This window comes from Lepus europaeus, chromosome 10, assembly GCF_033115175.1.
Source record: "Lepus europaeus isolate LE1 chromosome 10, mLepTim1.pri, whole genome shotgun sequence".
Classification (NCBI taxonomy): Eukaryota; Metazoa; Chordata; class Mammalia; order Lagomorpha; family Leporidae; genus Lepus; species Lepus europaeus.
The window spans coordinates 22,283,437-22,297,639 of NC_084836.1; the positions used below are offsets into that span (position 1 = coordinate 22,283,437).

Here is a 14,203-nt window from a genome sequence, read left to right on the forward strand (position 1 = left end):
AAAGCAATAGAAGATGGCCTAAGTCCATGGGCCCCTACACCCATGTGTGAGACTTGGAAGAAGCCCCTGGCTCCTGGCTCCGGATCAGCGCAGCTCTGGCTGCTGCAGCCATTTGGGGAGTGAACCAGCAGAGGGAAGACCTCTCTCTGCCTTTCAAATAAAATATTTTTTAAAGATTTATTTATTTATTTGAAAATCAGAGTTACACAGAGAGAGGAGAGGCAGAGAGAGAGACAGAAAGGTCTTCCATCAGATGGTTCACTCCCCAATTGGCTGCAATGGCCGGGGCTGTGCCAGTCCGAAGCCAGGAGCCAGGAGCTTCTTCCAGGTCTCACACACAGGGGCAGGGGCCCAAAGACTTAGGCTATCTTCTACTGCTTTCCCAGGCCATAGCAGAGAGCTGGAGCAGCCAGGACTCAAATGGGCGCCCATATGGGAAGCTGGTGCTTCAGGTCAAGGTGTTAACCTACTGCACCACAGCGCTGGCCCCCAAATAATTAAATCTTTAAAAAAAGCAATTATTTGAAGACATTTTCTAAGTTCAAATCTTCTGTTCATAACTAATAATAAAAGCACACAATTCAAATTTTAAAGCTATGACTTTTTTTGACAGGCAGAGTGGACAGTGAGAGAGACAGAGAAAGGTCTTCCATTTCCGTTGGTTCACCCCCGCAATGGCCACTGCAGCCGGTGCGCTGAGGCCGGCACACTGCGCTGATCTGAAGCCAGGAGCCAGGTGCTTCTTCCTGGTCTCCCATGCGGGTACAGGGACCAAGGACTTGCGCCATCCTCCACTGCACTCCTGGGCCACAGCAGAGAGCTGGACTGGAAGAGGGGCAACTGGGACAGAATCCGGCGCTCCGACCGGGACTAGAACCCGGGGTGCAGGTGCCACAGGCGGAGGGTTAGCCTAGTGAGCCACGGCACCGGCCTTAAAGCTATGATTAAAATATGTCAATTCTGGATTACCTATGTAAAGAGGTAATAATGGCATTAGCAATTCAAAAGAGCAGGCCCAACATCGTGGTACAGTAGGTTAAGCTGTCACCTATGACACTGGTGCCCAGGAAAGCAGTGGGAGATGGCCCAATGACTCTAGCTACAATACCTGCTATCTCTGTCTCCCAAGGTGTGCATTATCAGGAATGCTAGAATAGGAAGCAGAGCCAACGACTCCAATTCAGGCATTCTGATCTAATGTGCAGTGTCCCAAGTAGCACCTCAACTGCTGCGCCAAACACTGAGCTCCTGGGTACCTTCTAAATATTTCTGTAATCAGAAACCATCAGTGTTCTGAACAAAAAAACAGATGGCCACGAGCATCCAATCAATTTAGGCCCAAATTACTATTTGAAGAATACTGTACCTTAGAAATATTTTATGAAAAATGGCTAAAAGTACAAAGTTGTATGGACAAATTTCTGATTATGTTTGGAGGGGAAAAATATTAAGTATTATTTGGCCATATACTAGCAATTTCTGTTTCAACAAATAAAAATTTGATGGGTCTGGTGCTGTGGCACAGCAGGTTAAAGCCATGGCCTAAAGTGCCAGCTTCCTATATGGGGCGCTGGTTCTAGTCCCTGCTGGTCCTCTTCCAATCCAGCTCTCTGCTATGGCCTGGGATAGCAGAAGATGGTCCAAGTCCCTGGGCCCCTGCACCCACATGGGAGACCCAGAAGAAGCTCCTGGCTCCTGGCTTTGGCTCAGCACAGCTTTGGCTGTTGCAGCCATCTGGGGAGTAAACCAGCGGATGGAAGACCTCTCTCTGTCTTGACCTCTCTCTGTAACTCTTTCAAATAAATAAAATAAAATCTAAAAAAAAATAAAAAAAATAAAAAAATTGAAATGCCGAACATAAAACATTGTATGACATTCTATAAGATAGCTGCTAGGGCTAGCACTGTAGTATGACAGGTAAAGCCACCGCTTATAAGTTCTGGCATCTGATATGGGTACTGGTTCAAGACCCAGCCGCTCCACTTCTGATACAGCTCTGCTATGGCCTGGGAAAGCAGTGGAAGGTGGCCCATGTGCTTGGGCCCCTGCACCCATGGGAGAGACCTGGAAGAAGCTTCTGGCTTTGGGTTGGCCCAGCTTCAGCCATCATGGCCATTTGGGGAGTGAACCAGTAGATGGAAGACCTCTCTCTCTGCCTCTGCCTCTCTGTAAGCCTACCTTTCAAATAAATAAACCTTTTTTTTTTTTTTTTAAATAGCTGCTAATAAGAACAATGATGTCAGTTCAAGAGAAATATTTAAAAGATTTGGACTGGCATTTTGGTTCACTGGTTAGGGCGCTGCTTGGGCTGCAGTATCTGGATCTGAGTCCAGGCCCTGCTTCCAATTCCAGCTTCCTGCTAATGTATACCCTGTGTGGCAGCATGTAATGGCTTAAGTAGTTGAACCTCTGCCATCCATGTCAAAGACCTGGATTGAGTTCCTGACTCCCAGCTTCAGCTTGGTCCAGACCTGCCTGTTTTGGGCATTTGGGAAATGACACAGTGGTTAGGAGATCTCTCTCCGTTTTATCTGTCTGACTCTCTCGCTCTCTGTTGTTCACATTTTTTTTTTTTTTTTAAACATCTAGGAATCCCAACTTCTTGCAGTAGCCTGTAATTTTCAAGAAATCTTTCTGTGGCACTTACACTATTTCACCGACTTTTCCTTAGTTGCTGTACATATGTTTTATTACCTTGAAATAGTAAACAACTTGAGCTACAGTTCCTATGTGTAGCTTGTTATCAAAACCTCAGGTCATTTGGAAAAGTTACCCCTATTTTAAAATGTCTTATACTACGCTGATTCTTAATCTTGGGCCTGACAATTTATTTTTTTTAATTAATTACCTACTTGAGAGGCAGAGGATAAAACAAAGAAGCTAGAGTCAGGAACCAGAGCTGGGAATTGAACCTAGGTACTCTGATGTGCCACATAGAAATCTTAACTGCTAAGCCAAAGGCTCACTCTGAGAATCTGTATTTTTAATGTATAGCTTAGATAATACGGAGGCAACATTTCAGGGGGCAGCAGAAGGCAGGAACACTACCAACAGTCATATTTTGTTTAGCCTAGCCTTTGTGTTACTAGTAATGGCTTAGGTAACTGGGTTCCTCCACCCATGTGGGAGACCTACACTGAGCAGGTTCTCAGATCCTACAGCTGCAGATATTTGGGGTATGAAGTAGCGGATTGGAGCTCTCTCTGTCCCCAACTGCCTCTCAAAAATTTTTTCTCAGTTGTGTCCTAACTACTTAATTTGTCTTAACTTAGAGAACCCTAAAACTCCTCTAAGAAAATGCTAAACATCCCATTAGACAATTGAGGAAGCTGAGGTCCAAGTTCAGAGCTAACTCAGGAACTCAGCACGTTATACAATAACATTGGAATTTGTATTATGTATCACTTTCACATACTTTCCTCACAAGTTTCTGAGAACTACACTACAAAGACTTTGCATTGTACTGCCTACCATCCTCTCCTCCCACCCCTAGCATTAAACAAAGAAAAAAAACCCACAGAAATCTTATGCTGTAATAAATATCAATTATCGAGCACTAGACACTATACATATGTGATCCCATGTATCAAACCTCTATCTAAGTAGTCACAAGAATATTCTCACATTCCAGATGAAAGCACAGAACCTTATAATCATGATTTACTGTTCAAGGTCATCTAGACCTGGAATTTTAATCTATAGCTCTCTGACTCAGAAGTCTATACACCTAACACCTTACTACAGAGTTTGGTGGTCAATTTATGACTTAATTAACATCTGCTGTCTCTGGTATATTTTTCACAGTTCTTTCACAAGTTTTTAAAAATTTCCTATTAAGAATTCATAATCTACCAGATCAGACCAGTAGATCCCATCTTTATGCTTTGCACCTTGGAACAAAAAGGCAGATTGCCAGCTCTGTATGTTTATTTTGCCCATAGTCTAATTAATTTTACCATAAATATTAGCGTCTTGCTAACACATACCTAGAGTGGCAGCAGGTAATGGCTCAAGTATTTGGATCTTGGACATTCATGTGGGAGATCTGGCCTGAGTTCCAGACTCCTGGCTCCAGCCCACCACCCCCTGTACTGCATACATGGCGGGAAGTGAACCAAAGGATGGGAGCTCTCTCTTGCCTATCTCTTCTTTCTGCCTCTCAGGTAAATAAATAAGAATTTCAAATTTTTCATAAACCTGTAATTAACCAGAAAGAGGGGGTGAGGTTGTGGTACGTAGGATTAAGCTGCCACTTGGGAGCCCACATGCCACACTAAGGTGCCAGCTTGCATTCCAGCTACACCGCTTCCAATCCACCTGCTATGCTAATTCATCCCAAAGGCAGCAGATGATGGCTTTAGTGCTTAGGTCCCTGAGTCTACCCAACATCTCCAGGCTCTTGGCTTATGCTGGGCCCAGCCAGCACTTGAGAGAGTCAATCAGTGGATGGAAGGTATCTCTCTGTTCCTCTGCCTTTCAAATGAATAAACAAACGTTAGGAAAAAAAAATAATAAAAAGGTAGAGGCGGGTGTTGTGGCACAGGTTCTAGCTCTCTGCTAATATGCCTGGGAAAGTAGTGGAGAATGGCCCAAATACTTGGGCTCCTGCAACCACGTGGGAGATCCAGAAGAAGCCTGGCTCCTAGCTGTGGCCTGGCCCAGCCCTGGCTGTTGTGGTCATTTGGGGAGTGAATCAGCAGATGGAAGATCTCTGTCTCTACTCCTTTCTTTGTCACTCTGCATTTCAAATAAGTAAATAAGTTTTAAAAAGCAGGTGTATGCTGGCCGGCGCTGCGGCTCAATAGGCTAATCCTCCGCCTTGCGGCGCCGGCACACTGAGTTCTAGTCCGGGTCGGGGCACCGATCCTGTCCTGGTTGCCCCTCTTCCAAGGCCAGCTCTCTGCTGTGGCCCGGGAGTGCAGTGGAGGATGGCCCAAGTCCTTGGGCCCTGCACCCCATGGGAGACCAGGAGAAGCACCTGGCTCCTGCCATCGGATCAGCGCAGTGCGCCGGCTGCAGCGCGCCTACCGCGGCGGCCATTGGAGGGTGAACCAACAGCAAAAAGGAAGACCTCTCTGTCTCTCTCTCACTGTCCACTCTGCAGGTGTATGCTACAAAAATATTTAATCTTAGCCAAATCCAAATTGTTTAAAAACGTTCCACAATTTAAAAGTCTGCCTTAGGGGCTGGCATTGTGGAACAGTGTTTTAAGTCACTTCATGCAGCACTAGCATTCCATTATCCAGATTGGAGTGGCAGTTCCAGTCCCAGCTGTTCTGCTTCCAATCCAGCTGTTTGCTAATGTGTTGCAGAAGATGGTCCAAACACTTAGGCCCCTGCAAACCATGAGGGGAGACCAAGATGGAGTTCCTGGCTTCTAGCTTCAACCTGCTCAGACTTGGCTGTTGTGGTCATCTGAGGAGTGCACCAGCTGATGGAAGATCGTTGTCACCCTGCCTCTCAAATAAACAAATCTACAAACAAACAAAAAAAAACAAAAACAAAACAAAAAACCACCTGCCTTATTTAAAACTCGTCATAATTTGGCTTTCTCCTATATTAAGAAACATAACCCTACATTTTATTTTATATTATATGGGACTAAAAATAACTAAAACATAAAATAGAAAAAAACATATATATGATTATGAAATAATTCTCTATATAAGCATTAAACGATATATAAAGGGCCATGGGATACCATAGGTACTCTTAAAAAACATTAACTTCTTTTACCCAGAACTTATTTGCATGGTGCTGACCAACTAGAAGAACATGGGAAATTAGCTGAGATAACATAAGTAACATACACAATTTTTTAAAATTCAATAAATTATGATGGTGAACAAGGTCTGCAGAAATTGCCCTTAACGTAATTAAGAGAACATGTTAGGAACTAAAAAATGTTGGATAACTGAATCAAATTAAAAAATTTTACCTACAACATAAAACATGATTTAATACACTTGCACAGCAGACCAATCTAGAACCTAATGCATAACTTTTGTTTAAGTTTGTTAACGTAAATGGGAAATATTTCATTTCAACCAAATCTTAACTGAAATAGTTTAAATACTGCCTTTTCCAGAGTGGATGAGAAGTGGATAAGGGACAGGTATGCTTTACTTTAAAATTTTTGTTTACTATGGAATACAGTGGCTTTCTTCAAACCCATAGAAACAGTAAGGTGTGGCTGGTCTTCTACTTAATGAACAAATATTTACTATAAGACATCTGTTAAGATTTTCAGTTAAACTGAAATGTCTTCCCTACATTTCAAGGGAAACACGTTAAATAAATATTATTTAAAGATTAAAGTTAAACAACACAGTGTTGTATACTTTCAAAGAAAAATGACTTTCGTATACTAGTCATCAGTAGCAACAATCGCCAGTAACTAGTTTTAACTACATCCTACTCGGATTTAGATTTTGGTAACTAGGTAGATGCATAGCAACAAAGTAGCATAGAAGAACCCACAGAACAAAAGGAAAACTACTCTCGAAATAAGCACTTGATAGAGCCAGTCTGAGATTTAACGGGGAGCAGACATTCAAAACCACAATCCTGACGGACCAGAAGGCCATGAAGCTTTTTCCTGATTCCGATCTCTCAATAAATTAAAAAAAAAAAAAAAATCCAAACTCTTAGCTGCCCATTTTCCCAATGTCTTTGGTAACAGCTTAAAAATGTATTTTTAAATGTTCAATTTAATTTACAGAAAAGCCGTCCCGCCAAAAGATGACTGGTCAGTGGGAAAAAAAGTAAGACAACAAGACGTAAACGGTTCAAAAAACCCTCCATATGCAAAAATTTAAAAAAGGCGGGAATTTCTTTTTCAAATGTTGGCTAGAAATTAGCGTGTCACAAACCGCCCTCCAGGGAGCGCTCTGGGGCTCGGCTGCGAGTCATTTCGGTTACTAAAGCGGGAAAACGCTCGAACTCCACCGAGACTTCTCCCGGGGCTCACGCTCGCGGAGCTCCCGTCGGGGCGCCGAGGGCCCGGCCGGCGAGGGGGACCGAGCAAACCACCGCCGCGCACACAGCTCCGCACCCGCCGGCGGCCCCTACTCCCCTCCCCGAGAAGCCCGCCCCGCGGCCCGGGAGGGAGCGGGGGAGGGAGGGGCCGCGGCGCGGGGCAGGCGAGGGGCGAGCGAGCGACAACCGCCAAACGCCCGCCTTTGTGGCCCCGACCGGGCGTCCTTACCCTGCCGACGGAGGCACGACTCCGGCCCGCGGCGGCCACGGAGCCGAGGACCGGGGTGGGCTCGCGCTCCTCGTCGCTGGAGAAGTCCGGGGGCCCCTTGCTGTTGGAGCCGGCGGCGAGCGGCGGCCGGTTGCGCGCCGTGAGGTGCTGCAGGTAGAGCTGCACGTAGACGTCCTTGCGCTGCTCTCCGGCCGGGAGCGTCACATTGTTGGCGACCAACTCACTCTTCAACTTGTCTTTCGTGAGGACCGAGGGGTCTTCTAAGAACTCCGGCATGTCGGGATCTGCGAATCGCCCTCCCCGCCGCCTTCCCGGGCGCCGCTCACGCCGGCGCGCTCGCTCTCGGCTGGGGGCCGCCGCCGCCGCCTCCGGGCCTCACGGCTCCCGCCCTCGAGCAAGCCCGCGGGGCAGAGCGCACACTCGCACACACAAAGCCGCGTCGGCCCCGGGCACAAAAGCCCCGCAACTACGGACCAAGTGCGGCCACCCGGGAAGCCCGCACCAACCCCAGCCCACACACTACAGCCAAGAGGGCGAGCTGCCTGCTTCGCCCACGCCCCAAGAACGCGCGCCGCCATTGGCGGGCGGCGGGAGGAAGCGCGCCGGCGATTGGTGGCGCGGCTCGCGCGGGTTCCATTAGCCGCGGCGTCGAGAGCGAGGTTGTGGAAACGCAGTTTAAAAGCCGCTGGGGCGGGAGCCAGGCGCTCCGGCCGATTTTGTTTTCCTTCTCCCCACCCTTCCCTTGGAGACGCAGATAAGGAACAGGTCGTTCGGTTTCTGTGCGCCGTTTCCTTTCCCCTCTCCCTAGCCGGGGAGAGGCCGCCCTCTGGGGTCGCTGAGCCACGGAGGGGCCGAGTCCCACGCCAGCTGGGAGGACCCCTGGCCGGGCCTTGCTGCCTGAGGAGAATGGCCGTGGCCTGCCTTTCCCCCTGAAGGGCGAGGGACGAAGCGGGCGCTCTTGGGCCTGCCTTTGATTTTCTTCAGGGGTGGGATGGGGAGCGCAGGGAGTCAAGTCCCTCTTCCTCTGCTTGGGAACCCTTCTTTGTTCCAGGAATCCAGGAAAAGCCAGATCGCCACCCCTGGGCCCTTGAGAATGTCGTTGAATTTGTGATAGCATTGCATTGGTTAAATATTCTGTCTCCTTACGGTGAAGGTTGAGGTGTTGCTAAACGATTTCATCTAAACAGTTAGTTGGCGCTCAAGACAAATTCGTGCTTGCATTTTTGTTGAGAGCACTCTGACTTGGATTCCCCCCCCCCCCCGCCAATATTTTGCCATGATTTAATCAAAATTGACAATTGGTAGTGTAACGAAATGAAAGAACATTTAATAAACGCCTTAGTGGTCAATTTAAAATAGATAGTGCAGACTGGATTTTAATCTTAGAAGAAGCCTGGTGACCTACAATCAGACCAAGAACCCTATGCAACCTCACATTACTGATTCAAATTAAAACCTGTTAGGCTCAGAAATTTACTGCAATTAAAATGTCTTCTTTAAAACATACCGTTGATGACAAATTTTTGTATTTCTCACAATGTATGCTTTTGAAATGCTTTCTTACTGTAAGGAAAGAAGCTGGCCTCAGATTTAGTGTGTCCTAAATATTTCCCCAGAATCTGAACTCCAAACCGTGCTTTATAAACCGCTTAAAAAAAAAAAAAAAAGCTTGCCTGATTTCTACGACTTTGTCTAAATTGGAATAAATTTTTTTTAAAGTAGCTTCACTTGTTTTAAAAAACTTGTCATCTTGTTCAAATTCAAGAGATTTTATTTCTTGTAGTAATAGGTTACTTTCCTATAACCTAGAGGCAATTTATTAACTTTCCTAAAAATCTCATATTCACATATATTTAACCAATAGTATTAAGCTTGGTAATACAAATTAAACATTGGGGATTTTTTTATTTTTTTGAGATTTATTTATTTGAAAGGCAGAGTTAGGGAGAAGAAGAGGCAGAAAGAGATCTTGCATCCACTGATTCACTCTCCACATGGCTGGACCAGCTGAATTGGGCAGATCTGAAGCCAGAAGCTTCATCCTGAGTCTCATGTGAGTGCAGGGCCCCAAGTACTTGGGCCATCTTGTGTTGCTTTTCAGGTGCTTTAGCAGGAAGCTGGAGTGGAAAGTGGAGCAGCCGGGACTTGAACCACCACAACGCTGGCCCCCAAAAATGTGTTCTAGTTAGTTGGCAAGTTGTTTTGTGGATTTTTATGCCCTGCAAAAACTAATTTTTTTGCCCCAGCAGCCTTGGTGGGTATCTAGGTGAGTGTTTTTGTCATCAAAAAAGAAGCAAATCACGATTTTGCAGTGCCTGATAACCACAGCAAATGTAATACATGTGAGATTGCCCAACCTGCAGTGTGCCTACTACAATTCACAATTCAGTTATTTCTGCCTATGTTATATAGTCTCATATAATGGGCAGAGCAAAAAAGTCCTGAGCTTTGCCTCTGGAAGGTAACAACTGATGGGTCTATTCTACCCTATTTGAATTAGCAAAATTCTGTTTTAAATTATTAGCTTGCTGGTTGAAAAGGTTGGTATAGCATAACTGTACTGACAGGTTTTTTTTTTTTTTTTTTTTTTTGACAGAGTGGACAGTGAGAGAGAGAGACTGAGAGAAAGGTCTTCCTTTTCCATTGGTTCACCACCCAATGGCTGCTGTGGCCGGCGCACCATGCTGATCCAAAGCCAGGAGCCAGGTGCCAGGTGTATCTCCTGGTCTCCCATGCGGGTGCAGGGCCCAAGCACTTGGGCCATCCTCCACTGCACTCCCTGGCCACAGCAGAGAGCTGGCCTGGAAGAGGAGCAACTGGGACAGAATCCAGCGCCCCGACTGGGACTAGAACCCGGGGTGCCAGCACCACAGGCCGAGGATTAGCCTATTGAGACATGGCGCCGGCCTGTACTGATAGTTTTTAAGAGGTAGGTTTTCCAACTCAAAAGGATCAGTTGTAGGGGACCAAACCCGAGGAACCGCAGCGCTAAGATGGCGCTGATTTCCTGCTTCCGGGTTCTTCTTCCCCGGCAAAGTTTCCCGCGCTACCCCTGAGCTGTCCTATCCTGACACAGCCTTGTAATCATATGATTCGTGACGTGTACTGCGTATATATGCCCCGACCACCGGATGTGCGAGTAGTTCCTGCCCGCCAGAGATCGAGGTCTGATCTCCCGCGCCCTGAGTAATAAAGAGCTCTTCTACGAGACGCCCGGTGTCGGTTTCTTGCTGGACGAGAGCGGCGCCGAGCAGCTGGTGGCCCGTACGGGGAAACGAAAGAGCTTGACTCTCGGCGTGGAAGGTAAGCGAGGTAAGTCTTACCGGCGTGGCCCCGTGAGCGAGGTAGGTCTCACGGGTAAGGGGTGGACGCACCCTATTTTCGAGGAAGTGTTTTCCCTCTTTGTTGAGGAAGTGTTTTCCCTCTTTTATTCATGATGGGCAATGCCCCGAGCCAGTCAAATTTGATTGCCCCGTTAAAGGCGCTACTGCGCAACAAGGGAATTAAAGTCTCTCGATCCACGATTGCTGAATTCCTCGGGAGCATTGACTTCTTTGCTCCGTGGTTCGCTCATACAGGCCAGATCACTCTTAGCTGTTGGGAGAAACTTGGACAGGACCTCCGGCGCACGGCCGAGGACCCTAAAGAACCTGATCTCAATCCCATGGTAATTCCCCTGTGGGACTTGGTTCGAGCATGCCTTCGGGAGGAGGGGTCGACTCGGACGAGCGACCCGGCGCTCGCAGCCGCTCGTGATACCTTTGAGGAAGTCCGTTCTCAGAAGTCCGAGAGCGCTCAGGACCTGATAGAGTTTAAGGAAATTGGGTGTCAGACTTCCCTGGCGGCCCCGGACTCTGAGTCCGGCGCCTCCTCCTCTGACGCGGAGGGGGAGGGCGACAGCCCGCATAAATCACCCCCCCCTTTATATTCGCGGTTGCGTCGAAGGTTGAGAGCCGCTGATGCCGCCCCCGCGGCTCCCCCTGGTGGCTACCCACTTGATTATCAGTCTGAAATCATAGCGCCCCCAGGCGGCAGCACTTTTGATGTTAGGCAGCCAACCCGAGCTCCACCCGCACCGCCGTGGCCGCCTGCCGCCCCGCTTGTCGCTACTGCCCCACCCGTAACAGGGAGGCAATTTCATCGGCAAGCCTGGAAACAACTAAAAGCTGACGCCCCCGGCTCAGCCCATGCTTACCCGGTCTTGGGCCTGGGCACCCGAGAGGTCAGATACGCACCGTTGGACATGGCGGTCCTAAAAAGCCTCAAGCAGGCAGTTTCTGACTACGGTGCCACCGCCCCATTTACTATCTCCCTGCTTGAGTCAGTCGGTCAAGAGGTCTTAACACCCAGTGACTGGACTCAGTTGGCTCGCGCCTGCTTAAGTCCCGGCACATTTCTTCTATGGCAGTCTATGAATGCCGAGTGTTGCCACGATCAGGCGGACGAAAACGCTGAGGACGGCAACCCCGCGTGGAACGCCGACATGCTATTAGGGCGAGGACCCCATCAGGCCGATCAAACACAATACCCAAGACAAGTGTACAGACAAATCTCCGAGTGCGCCCGACGGGCGTGGAGACAGGCGGCCACTTCGGGTGGATCCTCTAGCCACCTTACCAAGATTGTCCAAGGCCTGACCGAACCGTTTGCTGACTTTGTAGCTCGGATACTCGAGGCCGCGTCACGGATATTTCCGTCGGACGCAGACGTAAAACCATTGATCAAACAAATCATATATGAGCAGGCTAATAGTGAGTGTAAAGGCATCCTCCGGCAACATAGAAACAAATCTGTGGATTCTTGGCTGAAGTATTGTAGGGACGCCGGCGGCCCGCTTACTAACGCAGGCCTTGCCGCCATGTTGGCCACCTATAACTCCACACAAAAACAGGGAGGAGGTCAGAGCCAGGGGCGCCCGCGGCCCACGATCTCTTCTGGCCTTTGCTTCCAGTGCCACCAACCTGGTCACAGAAAGCGTGACTGCCCTGCGTTTGCATCTGGGCATTCCCCAGCGCACTCCACAAGTGCAGAGCTCTGCCGCAGGTGCCGCAAGGGCCCTCACAAAGCGGAAGACTGCCGTTCCGCCTTTGATGCCGATGGCAATCCCCTCACCGGTAACAGACAGGGGACAAAAAACGGCCAGAGGGGGCTCCCCGCTCCGGCGAGGGGCCCCCAGGTGAACGCCTACACCTCAGTGCCCCCCCCTCCGCTGTTGCCATACCCTCAACCCCCTCAGGCCGCGCCACCAGTGGCTCCGCAGGCCTGGACCTCTGTGCCGCCTCCCCACTCCTCCTAACACCGGAGATGGGAGTTCAGCTGGTAGAAAGTGATTACTCAGGCCCCTTGCCACCGAATTCGGTTGGGCTTTTGCTAGGCCGATCTTCTGTTGCCCTTCGGGGCCTGACGGTAATTCCCGGTGTGATAGACTCTGATTTTACCGGTAAGATAAAAATCATGGTACAAACATTTCAAGGAACCGTTTTAATTAATACTGGAGATTGCATAGCTCAACTTTTGTTGTTACCCAGTCTTCACTCCCTATTCCCTGCAAGAGGCCCCGCCCGCGGCACGAGTGGTTTCGGGTTCTCCGGAACCAATTTCACTGGCCTGCACATGCTTTTGAACGAACGCCCCATGCTTACCCTGTGGATTAATGGTAAAAGTGTTAAAGGTCTCTTAGATACGGGGGCCGATAAGTCAATTATAGCTGAAAAGGACTGGCCCAAAACATGGCCCACTGACGTCGCTGAACAGACCCTACAGGGGCTTGGCTTCGCCAGCTTTCCAAAGAAAAGCGCGGCCCTTCTACCCTGGCAGGACGACGAGGGTCACTCAGGACATTTTGCCCCTTTCGTTTTGCCCCTTCCGGTTTCACTTTGGGGACGGGACGTGTTAACGGAAATGGACGTTGCCCTAACCACCACTTCCCCCGCGGTGCGTTCCATGCTTCAAAAGATGGGGTATGTCCCGGGAAGAGGCCTCGGCATTCAGTTACAGGGCACGCCCTCTCCTGTCCAGCCCGAACATAAACACAATAGAAATGGTTTGGGTTTTTCTTAGGGGCCACTGCGCTGCCTCCTGCATCTATAAAGCCCCTATCAATATCCTGGTTGGTAGACACACCAGTTTGGATTCCGCAGTGGCCCCTGTCACAGAAAAAATTGGAGACAGTCAAAAAGCTCGTTCACGAGCAGGCTCAGGCGGGACATCTGATCCCATCTACCTCCCCATGGAACACGCCTATTTTCGCAATTCGAAAAAGAACAGGAAAATGGAGACTTTTACACGATCTTAGAGCAGTCAATGCGCAAATGCAGCCCATGGGCCCGGTGCAGAGAGGCCTTCCGCTACTTTCTGCACTCCCAAAAAATTGGCCCGTGATTGTCATCGACCTCAAGGACTGCTTTTTTTCCATTCCTTTATGTAAAGAGGACACTCCCCGTTTTGCCTTTACTGTCCCTACTACTAACCAACAGGAACCAGATAAACGCTGGGAATGGGTGGTCCTACCTCAAGGAATGACAAACACTCCTACCATGTGCCAAATCTATGTTGCTCGTGTGCTTGACCCAATTAGAGACCTGTTTCCTGACTGCAAGTGTCTCCATTACATGGACGACCTGTTATGCGCTGCTCCTACAAAGGACAGGCTTCGGGCCCTGTACGGCGGGTTGCAACGAGCGCTGCAAGACTCAGGATTGTCTATCTCCCCTGAAAAGGTGCAGGTGTCCTCCGTGGTCACATACCTTGGAACCACGGTCACACCCACCCACACCAAACCTGTAAAGTTGCATATTAAATATCCAAATGTTTCCACGCTCAACGATTTACAAAAACTTCTGGGGGATATCAATTGGATTAGGCCTTTCCTTCGCATCCCCAACGCCACCCTGCAGCCTCTTTTTGACGTCCTAAAGGGGGATCCTAGTCTCACTTCTCCACGAGAACTTACTTCTGAAGCAAAACAAGCATTGCTGGCCGTTAACGAAGCGCTCA

The 14,203-nt window shown here is 48.8% G+C and overlaps 1 protein-coding gene across 4 annotated transcripts in view; it reads right to left on the reverse strand.

The window, feature by feature from the left end:
- TMPO (thymopoietin) overlaps nucleotides 1–7,573 on the reverse strand; it is a 32,923-nt gene extending 25,350 nt beyond the window's left edge. For all 4 annotated transcript variants that reach the window (XM_062203084.1, XM_062203083.1, XM_062203082.1 and 1 more), the window contains exon 1: nucleotides 7,208–7,573. In XM_062203084.1, coding sequence (XP_062059068.1) covers nucleotides 7,208–7,483 — 276 coding nt within the window. In that variant the 5' untranslated portion in view covers nucleotides 7,484–7,573. The remainder of the gene's footprint in view (nucleotides 1–7,207) is intronic.
- Nucleotides 7,574–14,203: the final 6,630 nt, after the last annotated feature.